At 39.4% G+C, this 23,982-nt stretch overlaps 4 protein-coding genes across 9 annotated transcripts in view; 1 reads left to right on the top strand and 3 right to left on the bottom strand.

Moving 5' to 3' along the window:
* Positions 1-1,061: 1,061 nt before the first annotated feature.
* LOC144088968 (bMERB domain-containing protein 1) lies at positions 1,062-7,333 on the bottom strand. Of its 2 annotated transcripts, none has more exons than XM_077619739.1 (6): positions 7,003-7,333; positions 5,096-5,210; positions 4,157-4,230; positions 2,697-2,811; positions 2,269-2,339; positions 1,062-1,713 (listed from the first exon to the last, which is right to left on the bottom strand). In XM_077619739.1, the coding sequence occupies exons 1-6, from the start codon at positions 7,025-7,027 to the stop codon at positions 1,595-1,597; spliced, it is 519 nt and encodes a 172-aa protein (XP_077475865.1). In that variant the 5' UTR covers positions 7,028-7,333; the 3' UTR covers positions 1,062-1,594. The 2 variants fall into 2 exon arrangements, with proteins under 2 accessions (XP_077475865.1, XP_077475864.1); XM_077619738.1 differs by lacking the exon at positions 7,003-7,333 and adding an exon at positions 5,870-6,080.
* Positions 7,334-7,471: 138 nt separating this feature from the next.
* Positions 7,472-11,442, bottom strand: mfsd6l (major facilitator superfamily domain containing 6-like). Of its 2 annotated transcripts, none has more exons than XM_077619737.1 (2): positions 11,296-11,442; positions 7,472-10,296 (listed from the first exon to the last, which is right to left on the bottom strand). In XM_077619737.1, exon 2 carries the CDS (start codon positions 10,253-10,255, stop codon positions 8,582-8,584), a length of 1,674 nt encoding a protein of 557 aa, XP_077475863.1. In that variant the 5' UTR covers positions 10,256-10,296; positions 11,296-11,442; the 3' UTR covers positions 7,472-8,581. The 2 variants fall into 2 exon arrangements, with proteins under 2 accessions (XP_077475863.1, XP_077475862.1); XM_077619736.1 differs by lacking the exon at positions 11,296-11,442 and adding an exon at positions 11,045-11,246.
* Positions 11,443-12,029: 587 nt separating this feature from the next.
* Positions 12,030-19,899, bottom strand: LOC144088600 (phosphoinositide 3-kinase regulatory subunit 5-like). Of its 4 annotated transcripts, none has more exons than XM_077619111.1 (18): positions 19,874-19,899; positions 19,301-19,403; positions 18,934-19,034; positions 18,069-18,137; positions 17,847-17,985; positions 17,568-17,637; positions 17,303-17,480; positions 16,531-16,699; positions 16,392-16,460; positions 15,260-15,948; positions 15,050-15,172; positions 14,532-14,657; positions 13,976-14,069; positions 13,834-13,910; positions 13,296-13,389; positions 12,791-12,864; positions 12,595-12,713; positions 12,030-12,533 (listed from the first exon to the last, which is right to left on the bottom strand). In XM_077619111.1, exons 2-18 carry the CDS (start codon positions 19,398-19,400, stop codon positions 12,386-12,388), a joined length of 2,439 nt encoding a protein of 812 aa, XP_077475237.1. In that variant the 5' UTR covers positions 19,401-19,403; positions 19,874-19,899; the 3' UTR covers positions 12,030-12,385. The 4 variants fall into 4 exon arrangements, 3 of the variants coding, with proteins under 3 accessions (XP_077475237.1, XP_077475236.1, XP_077475238.1); XM_077619110.1 differs by having other exon boundaries at positions 19,597-19,892; XM_077619112.1 differs by having other exon boundaries at positions 12,409-12,533; positions 12,675-12,713; positions 19,597-19,892.
* Positions 19,900-20,272: 373 nt separating this feature from the next.
* Positions 20,273-23,982, top strand: part of ntn1b (netrin 1b) — a 37,540-nt gene continuing 33,830 nt past the window's right edge. Inside the window, exons 1-2 of the mRNA XM_077619741.1 lie at positions 20,273-20,536; positions 21,739-22,771. Coding sequence (XP_077475867.1) covers positions 21,757-22,771 — 1,015 coding nt within the window. The 5' untranslated portion in view covers positions 20,273-20,536; positions 21,739-21,756. The remainder of the gene's footprint in view (positions 20,537-21,738; positions 22,772-23,982) is intronic.

The raw sequence follows: 23,982 nt of genomic DNA, 5'->3' as shown, positions 1-23,982 counted from the left end.
CTGCTTGGGTCTGCTCATATGCAACCACATGTGACAGCCTTCCTCCGGCTGCCAAGGAGTCAGATAACTACAAGAAAGAGGCTGGCAGGAAAAGAAAAAAGAAGAATAAAAAACACATTGGTGCACTGCGCAGTTGATGGTAAAGATATTAGTTGCCATGTGAACAATAATGCAGTGTTTTTATCTGGGAAAGGATTGCTTAGCAATTGATTTCGCATTCAGCCCACCACACTTGGGATTTGGTCTAAACGATGATGCTATAAAGGTGATTTCTTTTGAATCAGGAGGCCTGGGGGTGAAGCTACTTTAAACCCACCCACTATGAGTCATCTATGTCCGTCCGCACTGAGGTGTGGGGGCAAGAGAGTGCGTCTGTCAAGGGAAAACTAATAATCCTCAAATGCTGTAACATAATCGCACACGTGGTAAAAGATGGATGCCAAAACATTCAAATACGGGAAAAAAAAACAAGCCATTAAACATAAACTTTAATTTAAGGCAAGGAAAACTGTCTGATTTAATGAACATGTGTACATTCTGAAAGCTCAACTATTTGCTCCTTGAGACTTGATATGAGCAATTAAAAAAAAGTCAGATTCATTTGAGTGATGCCTTTCATACTGCCAAAGTGCTCTCATTTTACTGGTTTACTTTAATCAGCTTCCTTTGGCAAATAACAATATGAATACTCAAAGCTAACACAGTCTGTTCATGCAACATCACTTTAGCATGCATAGATATATTTGTCATCCAGAAAGTTTTCATAGAGGTGGCCAGATGGGGACACTTGACTCATCGGCTGCTATTGATGGTGCAAAACGTCCAATTTATTTTGACTGGGAGTGATGAATTAACAAATTTACTCAGTTTCAACTAGTTTGTCAACGCATTTGTTGCTCTCAGTCAAACTGGATAAGACGTAGCATATGCAAATTGTGATATTACCATACCTGATAATGGAGAAATTAAGTTCAAATGAACTACGACCCCTCAAATATGCATATGCTTTTTCCAAGTAATTGTTTTTTTTTGTAGTTTTTAAACAAAAACATTTTTGATGAGATTCACATGATAAAAGTAATTTCTGTCTTTTTAAACAAATGTCCACTCATATATACTTTGGTTCATTTTGCTATATTTAATATTACTAATGATCGAATGTGCATAGACTAATAACAGTATATTTATAAAGATCTACATTATATACTATCCAGGGGGGTGTCTAGTACATTTTAAGGGGTCCATAGCAAACCACTGACCACCCTAAACAAGTGTGTATGTTATATTTTTTATCTTTTGGGTCTCCAAACTTTCCTAGTGAACTTAATTTGACATCCAGTATATTGTGAAAGCACTCTTGATCCTTTTTTCCACATCTCATTTTTTTCTACTAACAAGGAGACAAAAGAAAAAATGTAGCTTTTGATTTATACAGTCACCAACATTTGAAATAATTCTATGCTGAGAAGCAAATATCTATAACTTTTTAGTAATGTTGCCATCACTTTCTCTCACTTCAAAATCACAGACAACTAGCAGGGAAAAGCAAATGTTGGTATGCACACAACACGGTGTAAACAAGCACAAGGATGCGTTACATAATTGAACACGTGAAGCCGCAACAGTCTTTCAATAGCGTTATTCCAGTTTTAGTGAGAAATGGTGCTGAAGCGTGTGAAGATTTGGTCACCACCTTCCGATCTTGCGTGGCACCTAATTTGAAAGGGAGGCATACAGTAAAAGCTCAGTTATAACTACTTTGTCAACTTTTACAATACGGCATTTGTTTTATTTATTGACAGTATTTTTGGACTATAGGTCGCACCCGCTGAAGAATACATAATGAAGAGGAAAACATAAATATATACCGTATTTTCACGACTATAAGGCGCACCGCATTATAAGGCGCACCCTCAATGAATGACATTTTTTTTCCATATATAAAGCACACTGGATTATAAGGCGCCCTGTCTATTTTGGAGAAAATTTAAGACTTTTAAGTGCACCTTATAGTCGTGAAAATACGGTAAGTCGGATTTTGGAGAGCATTTATTTTATTTTATCAGGAACCGAGAACAGACATACGTTAAAGTAACAATAGTAAATGGAGAACAACAGTTCAGTAACATAACAGTTTTTCTGATTACTAGCCTAAATACAACATAAAAGGCTGTCGGTGGCCAGAAAAGGGGGAAAATTGAAAAAAAGTGTGACTTTTATTCCGGAAAATACGGTATTAAAATTTAGATGCTTGTAAACAGTGCTCACCTTTTGTCCCAGAAATATTTTGCTGTATGGGCTGTAGGACTGCTGCCATTTCTTGGTCTTCTTCTCTTTCTCTGTGAAGAACAACTGTTGAAATTAGTTCTCCTGTTGAACCTTTTAAGGAAAAAGACCAACGGATCTGATCTACAGAGAAATTCTCGTCTCATGATGCCTCCAAAATTGGAACAAAATGCATCAGAATCATCCTTGCAAAGTAATTATACAATTAAACGTGAATAGAAGGGGACTACTTGCTTTAAGACTACTACAGTCTCACGGAAAATTGATTTGGAAAACATACTGAAGAAGAGGGGAAGGGAGAAGAAACAGGCAAAACAACCTAAAATAACTTTGAAAGAAAAAACATCACCTTTCCATCATGAAATAATATTTAGAAATTAAGCTTGTACAGTGTCAATGCAAAACCTCACCTGAGCCGCTCAAACTCCGCATCATCGACAAGAAAGTCTCTGGTCTCCACCAGTTTGCTGATTTGCTGCAGCAGGTCCTCCTCCCTTTTTCTAACCTTGTCGGATTTGCCTTTGTCTGCACAAAAATTTCAAATTTTGACACAAAAAGACAACTAAATCATCCACCAATTTTGCCATTTAGTTTCATTAATACATGACGTGTGGTAGAGTATGTATATGAATTGCTTCCTTGTGCCAACCGATTCAAGGGTCTGCCCCGCCTACTGCCCACAGCTATCTGGAATAGACTCCAGCACCCCTGCAACCCTTGTGGGGATATGAGGCTTGGAACATAAATGAAAATAATCGAACATTTTCAATCTTTATGAATAACAGTTGAGCACATGAAGATTGTTGATCCACTCCTCTTTCTCATCTCTGCTATTTGCCATATTACTCAACATATCTAGTTGAGTAATAATATCTTGTATTGTAATTCTTGAACACAGCAATTCAATTGGTGCATAAACAATAATAGATATCAAGGTCCGGAAGCCTCTTTTGTCAACTAAATAATATTCCATCTTCCAGTTTTCATGGTTGCGGTGGTCACCAACCATGATCTACAATGTGGATTTTAAGAAAAACATTATTGTCCCTTAGGCTAACTTCTTGACAAACAGTACTGACATTCTTTATTTGCTAGCTTGTATTTTAAGTGATTTTAAAAGCAACAACAACAACAAAAGGCCCAGGTTTATGACTCACAAAAACCCCCAATTGAGAAGTCAAGTAGGGAGACCTGTTAAGCCGGTTTGAGACCTATGCAATAACATATTGCATTACGGTATCAGAATTCACTCCTTAAAAGTGAATGAGAAAATATACAGGAACTGCCACACTTTCTTTTGCTGCCAAGATCTAAGACTTTTTAGACGTATATAAGCAAGGCTTATTCGTCTTCCAAAAATCTGTGTTTACAGTACAGTAAGATGATGAAACACAAATCTCACACAAACAAGTAAAACCATTATAGATCAACTCATTCACGGTCAACCCTCCGAGTCCAAATGGATTGGATGTGTACTCATGACAAACTCATTGGAATTCACAGCAAAAGGATGAAAAAACCCACATGATTGGACGCCTATATTCGTCAATAGAACGGCGCGAGTTAAAGCATTCCTAATGTATTGCTGGACGCCGTTACTATCTTCACATTATTGAAAAAAATATGTTCTGTGGAGATCAAAATGAATACATGCAAGCTATCTAGTTATTTATTTTTTATACACTCATTAAATGCAATGCATTCTGTAGCGATCTTTTTAGTTGCCACAGCAACCTTTCTCTCTGCTCTGGTTGTAATACAAACATATGGGGTGGAAATCATCATTGGTCAGTGCATTTCAAAAAATGAGAAATTAGCCTTGAAAATCGAGGGTCAATCCTGATTTAGAAGATTGTTCCACAACACGGACCTGGATTGGACACCAGCTTCTGCAGGTCTCCCTTCAGCCTCGTGATTTCATTACACAACTGAATGTCGTCTATCCTGTGAGGGTAAAAAAAAAAGTACCTGTCATTATAAAATGTGACCTTTTAATCATTGCAGAAAAAAGGAAAGACCGATATTTGATTTAACAGTAACATGAAAGATGTGAAATAATGGAAAAGAGTAGCACTTATATACAGTTTTTAATGCTCATTCACGCTTTCATTGTGAAGTGTGATGTGTTGTCAAAACACACCAGTTGCTATTTTGGTGTTCATCTACGGACATCTCCTTATGGACATCTGCTTATGCACAATAGAAGTGCAAACAATGCTCGTACCGAAATAAAAGGACAGGAAGGACAGAAATAGAAACTCTGCACTGTTGACTGAAGAGTGTGTAAACTTCAAACGCCAGCACCACACTGTGCTAAATTCATGAAATGTTTTACTACTGGAATGATCGTCTGCTTAAGAATGATTAAAACATTATTATTAGATAAATTCCAGCATCCCAATTCTGTGAAATCATAGAAAGATGGTAGTTTGGTAAGTGTGTTCTTAAACTTCTCAAATCATAATTTACATGATTGCTCCTGTTGATGTGGTAGAATGCCATTCTCTGGAGGGTCAACTCTGTTTGCACACCATAACGCAGTTTCAGTATTTCACTATTGTCTACTGAAACTCCTAAAACTGGAATATGGTATGGGCTATGAATATTTTATCAGTCCTTTAAGATGGATGACCAACATGCAACACAACACATACACAATAAAACAATGTAGCTAATAGCTCTAGCAATATTCCAAGTATATATTGACTATCAATGTGAATAAATACTGGTATACACATTTTTTCTTCTTCAAAGGAATTGGCTAACAATGGCCAGATTAGCCGATTGACATGCTTGTTGATTGTCTTACATGTATCTGAGCTCTGATTCTCTCCGCACGAGCACGTTTCGTAGTCGCTCAATTTTGGACAGCTCCTTTTCAATGTCCTCGAGTGTGACCGAGGAATCAGCCATAGAAATGACATCTGCGCAAAGATCAACACTTTCAATAAGTCCCGGGGTTACAAAATTATTCAGTTTTCAACTCACATACACATAAAGTACAGTGCAAAATTATACCGTAGAAGTTATTTGTAATTGTAATGTAACATAAGAGTGAGACTTCAATAAAGAAAGGGTCATTCACAGCTACATTTTTAATAAGCACGTTTATTTGGTGGTTTAATTTTGCATCTGATGGATGAGCCGACGCTCCAGAGACCAAACTAATTTTAACAAGCAATTAAAAAGACAATTTTCCATAATAAGTGCCATTTAAAGGAAGAAATGAACCGTAATGGTGTTTATGATAAAACACCTGTGTTTTTCCTTGCAATAGAAGATGCTTACTTAACAAGTTTGTTTTTGCTCAGCAACAATCATAAAAACAGTTGCAGGCCTTCTAATAAGAGAAAACGGTCTTGTAGGAGAAAATGTACAATATGAGAGACAAATAAGATAAAATTGCTTGTCGGCTGATGCCGGTTTTGATAAAAATAAACTCCAGGTGCCAGTTCACGTGCTAATTGACGCCATCATTTCAGTGTGACTGAATAACTGCAGCAAGCCCCCCATCCTCCTACTCCTTTACTGCTCACCAGTAGGGATGAGTCACCCAGTAGGGCTGAGATTTGGTTTTAATTACCTGAGCTTGGCTGAAAGAACCTTGATACACACTCACATAGTGAGTCACCACTGATGCCACAGCTAATTCCACCAGGATGTTGATGACTTTCTCCTGACACTTCATTCATTTAAATGGACAAACTAATAAATGATCCATATTGGACAATGCTAAGTAAAAGAGATGTCAAAATAACATGGCACCTTGTTTTTAATATTATTCTTTCGCTAAAAAGACTTCCACTTTGCCATGTTGACGTTTGATCAGCCTGTTAATTTTAGGTCTCATTTGCCTAATTGGTTGTCATTGACAGTGGCAGACGACCAATCCATTTAGACTGGGAGATAAGCATTGACAACCAGTCCTCCCAGTTTAAATGATTCAGACGTTTCTCATTGTCAATGGCAGGCAACGATTTGAATACTATGAAAAAAAAGACCCAAGCTTGTTATTATAGGCCATAACCACAGAGCATTTGTTTTTATTCACTTAAATTTGTATTAATTTAGCTCTTATTAGCATTTTAATGTACTATGATGAAAAAATATACATTAAAATATTAATACAAGCTAATTTAGCTTGTATTAACATTTTAATTTATATGTTTTTATTTACAAGAACATTTTATAAAAAAATAACAAAAATGTAGGTTGAATAATAATTGACAATATAATACGCAAAGGTTTATTAGTGTGTGGATTATCGATAGAAATTCTGCGGGCTTTTTAATAAAAAACTGAAACAAATAACACATTACTATGATCCTGCACAAGCAATATTAACTACTAAATGTATAGTTATATTTTCTATTCGTGGGGAGACTAGGGATGTTTTTAAATATTACAACTGACTTAAAGTGTCAACATTTCCAGAAAGTAAGATACAATATAAATATTATGGTATGGCAAAACTAAATAAAGGACAACTGTCCCTTTCTATGTTCTAAAAAAAAAGCACATGGTATGCAAACATTAATTAAGCAAGAAAAAGTATGAATTAAAACAGTTTATCATTCAGAATACTGGACATGCAAAAAATACTTCTAATAACGTTCAATGGCTAATAATACGCTATGTAAAAACAAAACAAAAAAGCAAGTGTTTTAACCTCAACACCAAACATACAAAAAAGAGGTACACAAAACACAAAGTCACCTGATTTCTCATTTTCCTCATCCATTTGTGCCTCATCCAAAATCGCCTTTTCCAGCTGTTAGTTGCTATTCCATCATCTTCAATCAACACTCCCAATGAGTGCAAAATCTGAGATGACAGAAGCACTGCTTTTGGGGAAAATGGGAAAAGCTGCGCGTGGATGCTGAACGCGTTCCAACACTGAAGACACTGAAAGGACCACAGTCTGCAAACCACTGCTCAAAAACGCCTCTTAGTGTCAAACAAATGCAATGACAGGCCACCATTCTAGGATACTATTTCCAACTGACTTAATATCTAAATAAATTGACTTACTTTGTATTAAAAAATATGCTTTATGTTTTTCTTTAGATAACATGGTACAGAAAACATGATTTTCCCAATACAGCAGCCAAGGTAGATGTTCAAAGTTGTTTCCAGGCAGAGTTGGTTTCTTTAATCATTCCAACACAGGACATACATGGAAGAGTTTAAGTTTTCGACATAATTTATTGTTTAAGACACGTACAAAATAAATGTACAGCTCTATCAAGTCACCTGACCTCAGCTTTAGTGGGTGTGACAGAAGTGAACGCCACAGCAGTTCATCCCCACCTTGTGCAAACATTTTGTATTTGTATTTTATTCAGCGGATTTATACTTGAGGCTTACTCGGCTTTTCAACAGAAAAAATGTTTGCCTCAAGATGAAGGGCTTATGTTGATACATATTTGCATTTACAAACAGTTGATGCGCCCCCAAAAACAACAACATACTGAGCAAATGACTGAAAACAACTCAATCAGGTTAAAAATGTCTTCGATTGATCATGTTTCAGTACTATTGACGACAATAGATGTCCAATCCATTAGGACTTGGAGTAGTGGTGTAGTAGCCAATGTGTTCATCTAAAACTATTTGACCTCAACATAATTTCTTAAAAATATTAATTTACAAATTTGAATTGCTTTAGTCTGAGCAATATTAATCTTCAACTTTTTAGAGTCATCTATTTTATATTCTACTTGAATTACCAACTTTTACTGAAGTTCATATCTATAAGAAATTTTGGTTCGCATTACTGAACCTATTATTCGTGATTAATCAATGCTAGTTAATGTGTTAAAGATTCAAGTAAACCCCTACATATTCACATTCATGTTAGCTGTTTTTGTGCTCAGTCCAAAGCCATTTGGGTAAAGGTATCATATATGTTGGCATATACTGAGAAGTTATATTGAGTCAAGAATAGGGCTCTGTTGGAAATCCAGGAACATCTGATCAAATAACTACGCTGATGGGAGTTGAGAAGTTTTACTACCTATAGACAAACAAAAGTGCTTTGTCACCCTATTTTGCCATCTAGGGTGGTGCTCATAAGGTAACAAACCCTGGCAAAGTTGTGAATATGACTGATGATGTGGACTTATGTATTATTATTTTGTTTACAATTTGTTTTGCCAACCATTAAATAATTGTAAACAATTTGCAAATACTGCCAGCATATATTACAGTATAAACACAACCCTCTAGGAAGGTACAAATGGAAACTTTACACTAAAAAATATTAGTGCATTCATTTTCTTTAACACAGTTGAGTTCAGTGGTTTAGACCCCTTGCATTAGTGTTATTATTGCAGCTATCATCTTCCAGCGCTTTATCCAGCCAGTCTCTTTCTTGCTCCGACTCGGAGTCGCTGGCCTCGCTCCCGTCTGCCGCCAAAAGACGAGAATAGTTGATCCTGTACTGTTGAGGGGCGTTCCACTGGAGCAGTGGCAGGCAAGTGCACCACAGGATCAGAGCTGCGGCCACACCTCTGAAGAGCCACACCAGACCAAACCAGCGGACCGCGAACCCACCGGCGAAACTTCCAAGTGCACCCCCTAAGTCAAAAGACAGTGCATTATAGATCCTCCCGATGCTCCTCTCTGTTCCCGGTGTGGCAATGTCATCACTCTGCGCTTTGACGGCCCACCAGAAGGCTCCGCAGCTGAAAGAGCTCAAAATCTGAACGGGCAGCGCAGCCCATGGTCCCCACAGGAAGGAGTAATACATACACTGCAATCCGAGCGCAGCTGCCCCCAGCGCGAGCAGCCTTCCTGAGCCGAGTAGTCTCGTAAGTCGGATGGCTACCAGCGGGAAGGCGCCCTGCGAGAGCAACGCCAGGCTGAGGGACAACCCCATTTGCAACTCGTTGCTGTGGTGATCTTGCATCTGCCACAAGAGGAAATTGTCCACGGTGGAGCGCGTCACCCCCACCAGTATGGCGGTGACAGCGCAAAGCGTCGCGCGACGACAGCCATGCACCAGCTGCACGGCTTTGATCAGTTTGTTAGCCATGCCTCGCTGCTTGTTTAGGTAAAGAGGGAGGAAAGCCGCGACGGGCAAGGCTAGCATGAACACGCCGGCGTAGCAGAAAAAGTGCACGGCGCTCCTGGAGATATGACCCACAATGAAACAGTTTAACTGGCTGACCAGCAGCCCTGATGCTGCGACCCCAATCGCGGCGCCGATTATAGGAGACGACCCGGTGCTGCTGTAGTGGTCAGAGGCGTCAGCGAAATCTAGATAATCGTACAGACCATCCTCTGCTGTCCACTCGAGAGGGGCTGCCACCAGCTCCCACAGGGAGACTGTGATAAGTATTAAGAAAAAGAGTTGGTGTTGAACATCCATCATTTTTAGGCTGGACAGAAAATCTTGGGGTCCTTCCTTGTCATTTTTCTCTGTGTTCAGTTTGAGTTGGGAGCGCTTCTTTCTCACTGAAGTCGAGTTGAAAAAAACAAGGGTCCTGTTTTTTGGTTCGGCAGTACTGTTTGCTGTAGTCTGATTGTCTGAATTTATGATCACTGAATGGGAAAAATTGACAGTGGATTGGGGGACGAGAGTCGTGCTGACTTTTGGTGGCCATTCCGTGGGGGGCGGTGCACTTATCGGGTCAGACTCATTGCAGGCGTTGCGTGTTTGCAGATCTATCGGCGGGACAAGAAGCACGACCAATGCCACCATGGCTGAACACACCAGAGAGCCGTGTAGCACCACTCGTCTCTTGTTGTACATCTTGACGAGGAGGGTGCCGAGGGGGCGCCACACTAGCGATATGAGGTGCTTGGTGCCCATGACGATGCCTGTCATCTCAGGTGTGAGGCCCAGCTGTCTGAAGTAGAGCGTGAGGAATGGGAGCAGGCAGGACTTGCCGCAGGAGAAAAGAAAGTGAAAGGCTCGGGCAAGACCGAGGGTCTGCTTGATGTTGATCTGCTTGGTCTTTTTCATTGTTGACTTCCAGGTTATTTGATGAGCTTTACATGGAGCAACTAAGGGAAAAACAGTTACAGTTAGGTGTGAGGAAAGTAAGCAGTCAAAAATATGAAGCAAAAAAAAAAAGTCTTTGTTTTTACCCTCATTTTGCACCAGCACATTTTGATCATTGTCCAATCAATTTGGGGATCAGTGAATAAACCTCCAAAGTATCCCAAAATAATTATATTATCATCAAACTATTAAAAGACGGTATAAATGACATTCATTTTAAAGAGAGTTGTTTAAAGTATTTAACTATCATAAGGGAGAATTTTGTAGATCTGGAGTAAATAACATAACTAAAAAAAACTTAAAAAAATCTGGGATACTCACCTTTAATTGTTTAAAATAGTTTGAGCATTGATAAAATGTTTGTTTCACTGTCAGGCCACATTCTGCATAAGATAGCTAATCCTCCCTAAAATATATTTGTCATTAGCGGAATACAAATATTACTCTGCTTTGAAGGTGTGGGAAAATGTACAATTAATGATAAATTTAAAAAATTGAATTGATAACTCATGATTCAATTTCAAAAGTGAAATGTTTCATTATTCATACAATCAAACTGCGATTCTAATTCTATAAATAGACATTATAGTATGATACCAAAACATTTTCAAGAATGATGCAGGACATTCTTAAACATAGCATTAAAATATTGATCAGGAATAACTGTCATCTGGACGCAAATCAAAAAGTGAGCATTAATATCATTACCAAAAATATGATTTAAATAGTTCTTGTCAGAGACAAGTGTACCTGATGAAGTGTCCGTCGAGTGAGTGTATAAATACACATCACACAAAAGTTGACGGGAAACACATTGCAGCGAAATGGTTTATTTTGCTGTTTATAAGCAATGAGGAACTTGCCAGTCTGTAACACCTGTCAAGCTGGACCCACCGGTTCGCTTTATGAAGACGTGGAATTACGCGTCCACGTCACATAACACCCGTTTCCTTCACATTTTAAAAAACAAAACATGAAATATTTTTTTTAACCTTTTTTACCTCATTAAATAGTAGTTGCACTTCACTTGTTCCCCTCAGCAGGTGAAGCATTTTCCCACTATTTAATATCGCCACCTGTTCTAAACTTATTCGGGAAAATGTAAAGTCCACTTTTCCACTTGTTCATAAGACGGTAGCGACCTCTTCAGAGTGGAGACCAAAGTGAAAGAAATGTTTGCTTCATTGCTTCATTTGTCATTTATCTGTCACCTTACATTAAAATATTATAATACTTAAATGCACTTTATTCCATTCATTCATTTTCAGAACCACTTTATCCTTACTAGGGTCGCAGGGGGTGCTGGAGCCTGCCATGCACACTCACACACATACCTAGGGGCAATTTAGAGTGTCCAATCAGCCTTCCATGCATGTATTTGGAATGTGGGAGGAAACTGGAGTACCCGGAGGAAACCCACACAGGCCCAGGGAGAATATGTAAACTCCACACAGATGCACCGACCTGGATTTGAACCCAGGATAATTAAATGCACTTCTACATACATAAGAATAAATTAGCATTAATTTAATTCTAAAGGTTAAAGGTCATAAGTCAGAACTTTTTAATAGCTGTCTTATGTGGTGACCACTGTCTCTAAAAGGGTTAAAAATAAAATAATTAACAAAGATTTAGCTTGTTTAATAAATATATGCAAAAAATAAATAAAACAATGATGCATTTAAATCCAACACTTTTAAAGCCCAAACCACCCAATAATTGATCACAAATGAAATGTATTTAAACTCTGAGCTTTTAATGGGCCCTCAGAACAAAAATACTGCAAAATATCAAACATAATTTGTCACAAGTAACACATCTATATGAGACATCAGTTTTCATCAGGGCAAAAATATCAAATTCCATGGATCATATATGAAATATCAAGTGTATCAACCCATGAAGGGTTCAAAATAATTCCTAATAAATCTTGAGTCTATGTTGAAGGTCTGCAAGATTGGTCAAGATACTTGATGAAAATCTTGAAAACTTTTAAATAAACCTCGACCATCGTGCATGCTGCCAATATCAAACTTATTTTATTAGTTGATCCATCAGTATGCTAGTGCTTTTATTCTACTGGCTTTTCCTTCAAGTGTGTGAGGTAGAAAAAGAAATAAAGGGAAGGCAGAGCATGGAGCAATAAGATGCATGCAGAGGCTGGACTTGGCCAGGTAAAGACTTAAAGGATTTCCAGTCTGAACTGCTTCCTGGCTTACAGCACAAAGACACATCAACCCTATGGACACAAGAAAACAATATATGTTTACGGCCGCTCGAATGTGTGATTGGTGTTGTACCTGGTGACACTTTGCAGGAACTTTCTCTCATCTTGATCCAGACACACGGCAAAGGTGTCCCCCTCTTTGCAGCTGCTTACCTCAACTCTGTCGACGTTCACATTTGATATCGTGGAATTCTGCCAAAAGGGTGTTAAGGGTGAATCATGATGTGAGTGAGGTGTTTTATTTACACCATCAAAGGTACACCATTCACCTGTGTGTTGTTCTTTTTAGAGCTTTTCTTTGGGATTTCTGTCACAGATAGCCACAGGCTTTCGGGTCGGGACTCTTGAAAATAAAATTACAAACATGAATAATTTTAAATGGAATCAAACCCTTCATGCAAAAATTACATATAATTTTTTCATCAATCAATTGTCATCGTCAATGGTTAATATTACTTGGATGGATATTGTTGTCAATGGGATCCAATTAGTTATAAATACTATCAAAACAACAACTTTTGAAATTATACTATTATAATATTTATACATTTATTTATCATTATTAAAATAATATGACAATACAATTCGGATTACTGATTTAAAAAGAAAACGCTATTAACTTTTTTTTCAAATGTCAAAATATCAAAAATAGTCACTTGCCATATAAAGGGTTAAACATCTTAAGTTTCAACTTTTGAATAACTGTCCACTATAGTGACCACTGTCCCTGCCAGGGTTAAATGGGTTACAAAGTTGAAAATAAATCTAATGTACCTAAATGTCCAGCTCTGGTGGAAGCTTTGTGAACATTTATGGATGTGCAAATCAAATCTTCTTGGATCCACTGACTCCTTCGACTGCAGGCCACCTGCAACCACCAACGAACTGAAATATTTGCTCAAAATTTGAATGGTGGTTTGTAGTAATTTACATAAATGTATGAAGGTACGTTGCTTTTTCACCATCTAAACTAAAGTACTTTCCGGACTATAAATTGCACTTTTTTCATAGTTCTGATGGGCCTGCGACTTATATATATATATGCACTCCAAAAAATGAGATACTCCAGTGTGAGTTAAATATACATTTTTCTTCTTCATTGTCCATTTTTTGGCTGGTGCGACTTATAGTCCGAAAAACAACTTTGTCAGGTGCTTTAAAAATTTCTTCTCCCCCATCTTTCCCCAAAATGACTTCCTTAAAATGTCTAATTCCATATTTAGAATCCTGAATACGGGATGAAAATAAAGTTATAATCTAATATAATCTATTTATTAGTTAAACCTTTTCCTCATTCGTTGTTTTGTAGCACCTTATTATAGGCAACACTTAGTGTTAAAGGGACAGCCTCGCTCTCTTCATTGATTCCAAATCTCTTGCTTGCAGCACCTGTGAGTACAATGTAGCATTAGACAAAGTGCATTCCTGTTTCTGGCTGTCATAGTTTAACTAACCCATGGCCTTGACTCCTCTGGTTGCAGCCTTGTGTCCAAGCTCTAGTGAATGAATGAAAACTTCACTCCTCTTCCCGCCTCCAGCCAGGCTCAGCTGTGCAAATGAAATGAGAACAGATAATCACATACACAAAAAACATGGAGACATCATGTGTGTGTCAGAAGAGGAAGTAGTTTACTTTATTTTCCACACTATGAGGCGCAACTAAAAGACTTAGTGTGCCTTAATATATGGCTCAATATTGGTTAATCATTGTATGAAATTCCCTTTAGCACAGTTCTAGTTGATGTATAACACAACCCTTAACCATTACTATTACTACGACTACAGCTCCATCTAGTGAATGTATACATATAGCACCGTAATTATTATTACACATCTATTTAGTTGATGTATAACACAACCCCTACTTCTACTACTACTGCACATTATAATGAGCGGGCCCCTTTAATGTGAAAAAAAATCAAGATAGGCCATTCTTTGAATGTACACCTTATATTCCGGTACGCCTTATGGTGCGGAAAATACAGTAATTACAATTTAGTCATTGCTAACCTCAGCCCGGTAAAGCTGCACTAGCAGAGGTTGATCTGCATGCCTACAATAGTAGAGAACCAAGTCAGCCATCAAGGGAAGATGCTCTACTTTGTACTTTGAACTATTATCTTCGTTCCATGCAGGCTGCAATACAGAAAACATTTCTCAAAATAAAATATAAGCATGACATTTTAAGTCCACTGGAATGTTTTTCCCCCCAAAAATTAATATGCTACAATGTGGCTTTTTCGGAGAAAATAAATAACCAAAACATAGCACGTCTCTGCATCATAAAACGACCATTTTCACAATTAAAAAAAAAATACATTTGGAATGCATTACGACACTAGTGCATGCATTTTGGGGTTATTTTTTTCCGTCAAACACAGCTGTTGAAACGTTGGACAGAAAGGTTTTATGAACATTTATGTATTTTATTAAATTATTATTATTTTGTCTATGAAGGTGAAGTCGCATGTTAAGTCTTGTGTCAATGAATGAAGCTGAATATGGGTGGGTGTAATCAGTGCGTTTACCTGACAAAGAACATCTGAAGAAAGACTGAGCAGACTGTGGACACTTCGATCATACCAGGGGTCCATCACACCCAACATCTGGGCTAAATCTGTCGAGCTGTCCTCTTGGGAAAATCTATTAGGCTGTCAACAAAATGCAAGATGACAATTAGTTGCTTTTACTAACTTTCATTTTCATGTAAGGACACAAGGGAAGACTGGTGATCTCACCATAGATGCAGATTTAGTTGAATATTCTGTATCTGTTGATGAGCGTCTTTCACTCGGCTTTCCTGTAAAAGTCCTTTTTGTCGGAACCAAGTAAAACTGCAACTTGCACATCTTGGTGAGTCGGGGACATTTGGCCTCTTTCTGTTGCAGGTCACTGTAAGCCCTCGCCAATCGTCCGGCCTCTCTGTCACGCCCGAAGACCAGTACACGCACCAGGATTTCTGCCAGTGCAGCATCTGATTCGTTGCTGCTCAGAATGGGCCGTCTGCGGATGCAGAGATGCTTCTGGGGGGTGGTGGGATTTTGGAGAGGGCAGGACGCCGTTTGAAACTGATCTTGGCTGGAAGGAGATTTTTTTAGATGTGTTCCAAGACTGCGTGGATTCTTGAAAAACAGGGAAATGTTCTCCAAGCCTATGAGACTTTTAGATTTCTTCTTGGGCTTGTTTCTAGACTTTGACTGGGTTACTTGTCCCTTGGCTGTGTCATCACAGTAATCACTTTCTATGTCTGATGAAGTGTATGTTGGAGATGCATAGCAGCTGAAGGAGGAAGAGTGACAGGATGTGGATGTGGATAGTGAATGGTTCTCCATGACTTCATTTTCCACATCAATGTCATCCTTATCTTGTTGACAAGTTGGTGGAAAATTTAAGTAGCATTCTTTCATGACAATATTTGTGAGAAAATCTGGAACAAGGGGAAAGTGGCTGACTAGTATTTTAGACATGTATAGTTAATGTTTTAAGTCATGTGAATTAGGGTTAGGCGATATGTTGATTTTATATATTAATTTGAGCCTTTAATTGACAATGTTAAAAAAATGCTTAATACAGAATGTTTAACTTTGTTTGATGGGGCAAACAGACAAAAAAGGGGAAAAAAAGATATTGGAATCAGAGGTTTTTCCACTTCATTTACATTATATTACGTGCCTTATAAACATTTGGTATATAATTGTGGCAAACATGATCCAAAAAGTGAAGCCACTTTTTCATTACTGTTCTTTAAAAAAAATAGGCTTTAGGGGGAAAAAATCTGAAACAAAGTGTTAATTTTTGGTGGAAAAAAATCTGACATTTTATTTTTAGTCCAAATCGCCCAACCCTGGAGTGAATGAAACTATCAATTACCAAAGTTGTCATTTTCCCAGTAGCTTGTGTGACATTTTGGAAAGGGTAGTGAAAAAGTCTCAGCACACCCTGATGAGACAGAAAAGATGCTGAGCTTGAGAAGTAGCAAACCGTGATGCTTCTTTTCTAATTTACTTACCTGTATTGGAGTAGTTTTCTCCACTTATTGCAATAAGACTTAAAGTGAGCCGCTCCATAGTCTGTAAAACACTTTGTCTGGCACTTCTCTGATCTGCTGTTGAGGCTGCTGTTTCCATGCAGTAGGTTATTCTCTCCAGTAGCTGCTCCAGCTCAAAAAGCTGTTTCATCTAAGGCAAATTAGGTTATAGGCATCTAAATCACAATGTTTTCCATGAAGAAATTGTTAAACCAGCATATAAGCATAATCAAAGAGGCTGCTACATATCGCAACAATACATTGTATAATCTATTGTATTTGGCGTGGTTACCAAGGTAACCCGATGACTACGGGTTATCTCTAATATTTTATGTTCATATTTAGTAGGTAGATTCAACTAAAAAAACTAATATTTTTATTCATTATAGAAATGTTTTGATTCTTGCCTGGATATGTGGTAATGTCCAATTATAATTTAGATAATTATTAGATCAAATGAGCCTTCATTGCCATTGTACAAGTACAATGAAAAATGGCTTCCAGGTCCCTATTGAAGGAACATGAATGACAGGTTCAGAAATATATATAATAATTATTATTATGAGTTATTAGGCAATAATTTGGAAACTTAAGCCGAAAATACTCAATTAGTTGAATAAGCATGTCATTCTTCATAGGTGTGCCAAAATAAAATATGAAAGCTTTTATAAGCTATAACATTTAAAAAAAGGCCCGCCTTAAAATAAATCCCCTGATACAAAGAATCCAAAAACAAATTAATGCACATTTTCACCTGCAAGGCATCACGTAGTCTTTGCAGGTGGATTTTGGTTCCCAGAACAGCCTGAAAGCTCTGCAGGATGAGAGTAGTAATGATGTCTCGCCTGGACTGATGACTTGCACTCAGTTGTTTAGACACTGATTGTATCTCAGGGGAAATATCTTCATCTGGACTCACTAAAAGCACCATCCTGATTGAGACATATTTACACATAAGAAGAGCGATCTATTCATTCCAAAGACGAAGATGTCAGCTTTGGAGGTCAGATTGCACTTACATGGTTTTAGAGTGTTGGTCCGCAGCAGAAATGCCATGCTCTGCCTTTACTAGTCGCTGGAACGATATGCCTAAAACATATTCAAGTCCACCCAAGTATTTTCTGTACTTTTTAACCATCCCCCTGTACTGAGCATTGGAAAACTGTACACCCACACAACCCTGGATCGAACCCTCGACCCCAGAACTGTGATGCTGACGTGCTATCCATAGTAAAACATTAGGCACATTTTATAGATTTAATTCAGCCATTCATGGATCCCACTACCACCGACTTTACCTGGTGCTCTGAGTTCATTATGAATGATATTCAGCAGATGTTGACAGGAGGTGCAGTAAGGCTCTGGCCATGACAGGAAACGGTGGAAGACTGAGTAAGCTTCCAACAGCACATCACAGTCTGGATGTAAATAAGGAGTCTGTAAGGCAAGAAAATACTAATCGTAAATGAAATAGACATTGCGATAACACATAGTAACTTCTTAAAATGGCATCCCCTCACTTTTAAAAGTGTTGAGGAAAACAGGAGAGTCAGAGGCACGACGAGTTGGTACTGACACTGAACAAGTACCTGCAAATGACAAAAGGTACTTCAATTAAAACGCTGAGTAACATAGTGTTGGGGTTATTTTGGGTACTATTATAAATGTGCTTGAAATATTAATCATTATATGTGGAATATTAATCATTATATGTATATGTGAAATATTAATCATTATAAGCAGACAAACGCTTAGTATAATTGTTACCGAAGGACACTTCCCCCTGCAGCTGGCTCCGAGGACGTTTAATTGTTTTGCCCTAGATCCGAGAACTATTGACTTGACATCTCACCCAATCCCGGGCTCCGAGGACTGTTGATCTGGGTTTGCAATGAAGATCTGTGAAGGACTCTTAAATTGCTTTGACTTGGATTCCGGAGCAGATGGCGATAAGCGAATCGACTTCTGAAAATACTCGCATATTGTTTTTAAAATAGTGTTGCTCGTTTCACCTAATATGGAAATTGTTTTGCTTGCTTGTGTAAATTCTTTTGCAGTTGTTTTTGCCTTCCGACCTTAATTGTTGTTTTGAAGACCTGATATGCAATTGTTGTTGCAGGTTTTTTTTTTAACCTCAATTGTGTTATTCGGTTAGCTTATGCAATTGTTTTGAATAAGAAAACCTTAATTGTTTTGATTCTAATGCAACTAAATGGACAGAAGAGGATATCTTTCTTTAGAATGATCCGTGACGGGGACGAGTCAGGATTGATTCTCACTTGCAAGTTAACGCTGGATTATGTGCTCCCATGTCTTCCTTTTATTAAAGTATATCTATTAATGAACCTATTACATAGAAAACAGTGATGCTGCTTGAGTTTTCACCTCTTTCGTCTTTTTGAGAATTGTCTGCAAGAGGAAGGGGAAGTTATTGGGATCTCTCATCACCAGTTCCTCCAAACACCAGCGGTTCATGCAGAGCCCAGCTGAGCAGACAGACGAAAGCACGCTAGCAACTTATTTCTCGTTTTTGGTTTCACGCTAACAATGTGGCAAATTTGCTCTCTATTATAGGTTTTAACAAAAAAATACAAGCATAAACTAGACCATAAACAAGAGTAAAAGTTTAGATGGAGTTTGTTTGCTGGTGCCTATGTTTCTGTTCCTCCCAAACTTAAAATTTTTGACTTAAGACTTCACAATACTTAGAAATGTCAACTGTGTGTTGTTGTTTGATGCCGTTGGTTCCTACCGTTCCACAGTTGCTTGTCAGGAGTGTTGAATTCAAGATCACAGAGGCAGCGTTCAAGGACATGCTGTATACGATCTTCTGTGCATGAGTTTTGCTCCATTTTCTACAGTTGCAAGCACAATAACCAAAGATTTCCTTTCATGGAGTCAAACAAGCAGTCAGACTAAAATTCTTAACCTGCTGTTAGCAAATTCAGCATATTTCTTTCAGATAAGTCGTAATAAAAGTGAGTCTTCTATGTCTTGAAGCAAACAGATGTAGAACAAATATTCAGTACAATGGAGCCTGTTACTTACCCACATGCCATTGACCAACAAAATGCACAAGTACGTTTTCTGAGAACGCCTGCAAGCCACAACTTCTTGTTTTTCATTCAGAAATTTAAACAGAGATGAGCGATTTTATCTCTCAAAACAAAGACGGAAATGACTCATCAAGTTCAACTTCCACATCCAACTCATTGGTTGTCATTGATGGCAAAAGACATCCAATTCATTTGAATTGGGAGTGCTGCCAGTGTAAAAAATGAATGTATGAATGAATGAACTAATACATTTCTTGATATTCACATACCTATCAACCTCTGCCGATAACTGCCCTTATAAATGATTATGATTCCCCTTACAAACCCCCAAAAAACCTTACAAACACCGTACGAGTCGTACGGTGTTTGTAAGGTTTTTTGGGGGTTTGTAAGGGGAATCATAATCATTTATAAGGGCAGTTATCGGCAGAGGTTGACAGGTATGTATTATCCATAAATGTTCAAGAAATATTTGGAGTTCTGGAGTGGATTTGGAAACTAATTTTGTGCAAATACAATTTTACATGTAACTAGAAATTGCAATCTCTGGAGAAATAGCAGCTTTGCTTTGTTGGTCAGTACACATAATAGAGTAAATAAACACTTCCTTGTCAGCTCTAACCCAATCAGGGGTCCAGCACCTGATGGGCTAAACAATGACAGCTGCAGCTCATCAGACACCAGGAAGCTATTTCAGCCACCCAGAGCTTGACAATTTTGCTGGATTGTCTTTATCAATTCACTGTAAAGTACAAGCTCGCGTTACCTCCTTGTCCGATCTTCACCCTAGGACCACGATTACGATCAGTGACCATGATTACGACCACGGCCACGACCACACACCTTGTAACTTCGCTTTGGATCCCTCAACGGACCTCTCGGCTATCGACCTCCTCGGACCTTCGCCCTGTCCTGGTACCTTTGGAATAAAGGTGAAACCCCCACGACCTGTTTGGGGCCCTTTGCCCACGACCATAACACTCCCTGTTGATTTAGAGCCATTTTGGCATCACAATGTTAAATTTGGGGCATTTTACGTTAACTTTCTTATTGATTTTGGGGTCACTTCCTGGTTGTTGGCAAGCAAGATTATGTGAATCCTATTGGCTTAGATGTTTATGGATGTCAATGGCATGGATGTACATTGCCATCATTAGCATGGACAGCTATAATTGGGATCATTTTGTAAATTCTGGCCGGTGGAGTGAGTGGTCAACGCGTCGGCCTCATATCTCTGAGGTCCTGGGTTCAAATCCAGGTTGATCCTCCTGTGTGGAGTTTGCATGTTCACCCTGGGCCTGCATGGGTTTCCTCTGGGTACTCCAGTTTCCTCCTACATTCCCAAAACATGCACGGTATGCTGATTGGACACTCTAAATTGCCCCTATGTATGAGTCTCCTTGTGCCCTGTGATTGACTGGCTACCGATTCAGGGTGTCCCCTGCCTCTGGCCTGGAGTCAGCTGGGATAGGCTCTAGCACCCTCTGCGACCCTAATGAGGATAAAGCGGTTCAGAAATGAGAGACGGTGCCTCCTTCATGTTTCTCTTAGTTTTATTCTCTCTTAAAACACAGTAAATTCCATCAGGGCCCATTAAAAACAAATAATAAATGATATTTAAAAATCATTTGGCATTTTTTATGCTGCTTCTGACATAGGGTTTAAAATTTTGGCTCTAGCTTGTTCGCCAGCCCTGGTGTAGGATATTAACTAGACCACAAGAGAGCGCTGTCCCCCATCAGTGAAACACCGAGGTCGAACTCTCTCCTCTTTCGAGGAGTGAGAGCACCCCCTTTTCTGGAGCCCATCACCGATGGAATGGGGCAGACAGAGCCGAGGGTGGGCAGACGTGTGACTGACTGCGGACACGCGCAGGCAGGCAGAAACACTCCCAGCCAGCCAATGTCACTTTATCTTTATTAGAGGACCAAAATCCAACTTGTTTTGGGCATCCTAGAGGAAAGGTTATGAATCAAAATTTGTGCGTGTGTTTTTTTCCCCAGCACACTGATTGATTGGTAGATTGTATTGCTTCTTTTCATTTTTTGGGGGTAATATCTCCCCCGCAAATGAGCAGAAAGTTGTCAAATCTTTATTTTCACCGCTGGTAATTTTATTTCTTATCTGTCTCAAGGCAGGAGAAGTCACTACGATGCCAAGCAAGTGGGAGCTTTGCCTCATCTTGGTGACCCTGTGCGCTCTGACCGAGAGGGTCTTCGGGGGCTACGGACTGAGCATGTTCGCCGCCCAGTCCTCCCCGCCGGATCCGTGCTACGACGAGAACGGCAACCCTCGAAGGTGCATCCCCGACTTTGTCAACTCAGCTTTCGGCAAGGACGTGCGCGTATCCAGCACGTGCGGCTCCCCGGCGGCCAGGTACTGCGTGGTGAGCGAGAAGGGCGACGACCGCACGCGGGACTGTCACACCTGCGACGCGGGGGACCCCAAGAAGTGCCACCCGTCCGCTTATTTGACCGATCTGAACAACCCGCACAACCTCACCTGCTGGCAGTCGGAGAACTACGCGCAATACCCGCAGAACGTCACGTTGACTTTGTCTCTGGGCAAGAAGTTCGAGGTCACCTACGTGAGCCTGCAGTTCTGCTCCCCCCGACCAGAATCCATGGCCATCTACAAGTCCATGGACTATGGCAAGTCCTGGGTGCCCTTCCAGTACTACTCCACCCAGTGCAAGAAGATGTACAACCGGCAGAACAAGGCGGCGATCACCAAGCAGAACGAGCAGGAGGCCATCTGCACCGACTCCCACACGGACATGCACCCGCTGACCGGGGGGCTCATCGCCTTCAGCACCCTGGACGGGAGACCCTCGGCGCACGATTTTGACAACTCGCCGGTCCTCCAGGACTGGGTGACGGCCACCGACATCAAGGTCATCTTCAGCCGGCTGCACACCTTCGGGGACGAGAACGAGGACGACTCGGAGTTGGCCCGTGACTCGTACTACTACGCCGTGTCAGACCTGCAGGTGGGCGGACGGTGCAAGTGCAACGGCCACGCGTCCAAGTGCGTCAAGGACAGAGAAGGTCATTTGGTGTGCGAGTGTAAGCACAACACGGCGGGACCAGAGTGCGACAGGTGCAAGCCCTTCCACTATGACCGACCGTGGCAGCGGGCCACCGCCAGGGAAGCCAACGAGTGTGTTGGTAAGCCAAAAATCCTTATTTTCTCGAGTTTCATCAGTAATGTCAGCACGTTCAATTTATTACAGGGCAAGTCAATATTTGCGGTAATTAAAAAATACCAAAAAAATCAAAATCACCCCCAAAAGACCCTAACATTACGGGTCATAAAGGCCACAATATTAATACTACTACATATGGCTTAAATCAGGTGTCCCCAACCACAGGTCCGCGAACCACCTGGTGCCGTTTCATCAGCGTAATAAATAGTAACGTTTTCAATCTCTCCCTCCTACTTAAAACGAGAAAAGTTGTGATAATAATAGTAAATTATTCCCATTATGCTTAGGACTTGTTTTTGTTTTGTTTTGCCGTGGACATCATTTGTGTTAAGAGAACATTCCCCCCCCCCACACACACACACACAATTTTGTCTTAAGTTGTCGCCCTCGGCATTAGCCGGTCCGCGAGAAAATAGAAAGCTTTACCCGACCGTGGTGGCCTAAATGACCCAAAAAGTGATGATCAAGACCACTACATAGTTGATCAATATGTAAAAATGAGTCGTTGTTGTGTTTGTAAATAGGTTTATGTGTAAAACATTTAGCAATTGATGAAGAGATGATGATGAAACTTTATTCATCCCGTACTCAGGAAATTCACTTTGTTGCAGTAGAAAGGTGAAGAAGAAAATCTTAATTTATTTAACACTGCTGTTTTGATTAAGAATATTGCTACTGTAATTATAATTATGTTCAAGTAGTAACAACATATTTAGAAAGTACTCAGGGGAGAAAACAAAGTTTTTATATAAAAGATTACACACCAATATTTTAGTGATTTACTAATTGGCTACTATATTTTTGGAATGTACAACACAGCTATAAATATAAAGGCCTATTCACAAAGGGTGACATGAATCTTAACACAGAAAGAAACTTCATTGCTCTGTCAAAAACATAACGGACGACATTTGACTGTTGCGGCCATTAATAGTTATCAGCCAATTCAACTGTTTGACTTTACAGTGTGTGAATGTGGCTGAGCTCCAGCTCAACAGCAATGATGGATAACCAGCATCTAAAAAAACTGATGGATGTACATTTGCATTAAATTTCACACATCCAAAGCCGTATTTAATATAGATCACTCAAACTCAGTTAAGACTATGTTAACAGAAGTGTCATTTGATGAACATCTTGCTAATTTGATTGACAAAGATGCAGTCAGTGTCA

Source organism: Stigmatopora argus, chromosome 14 (assembly GCF_051989625.1).
Source record: "Stigmatopora argus isolate UIUO_Sarg chromosome 14, RoL_Sarg_1.0, whole genome shotgun sequence".
NCBI lineage: Eukaryota > Metazoa > Chordata > Actinopteri > Syngnathiformes > Syngnathidae > Stigmatopora > Stigmatopora argus.
This window is presented reverse-complemented; position numbering and strand designations above follow the sequence as displayed.

Excerpts from the sequence above, each read along its gene's own strand:
- LOC144088600 (XM_077619110.1), bottom strand. Across the intron at positions 16,700-17,302 it reads GACTACGTGATGCCTTGCAG|ATGAAACAGCTTTTTGAGCT; the intron begins GTGAAAATGTGC and ends AATTTGCCTTAG. Across the intron at positions 14,070-14,531 it reads TGCAGCTTTACCGGGCTGAG|CTGAGCCTGGCTGGAGGCGG; the intron begins GTTAGCAATGAC and ends TCATTTGCACAG.
- LOC144088968 (XM_077619738.1), bottom strand. The coding sequence starts at position 5,978 with ATGAATGAAGTGTCAGGAGAAAGTCATCAACATCCTGGTGGAATTAGC. Across the intron at positions 4,231-5,095 it reads GAATCAGAGCTCAGATACAT|GATAGACGACATTCAGTTGT; the intron begins GTAAGACAATCA and ends TTACCCTCACAG. Across the intron at positions 2,340-2,696 it reads GCGGAGTTTGAGCGGCTCAG|AGAAAGAGAAGAAGACCAAG; the intron begins GTGAGGTTTTGC and ends TGTTCTTCACAG.
- mfsd6l (XM_077619737.1), bottom strand. The coding sequence starts at position 10,255 with ATGAAAAAGACCAAGCAGATCAACATCAAGCAGACCCTCGGTCTTGCC.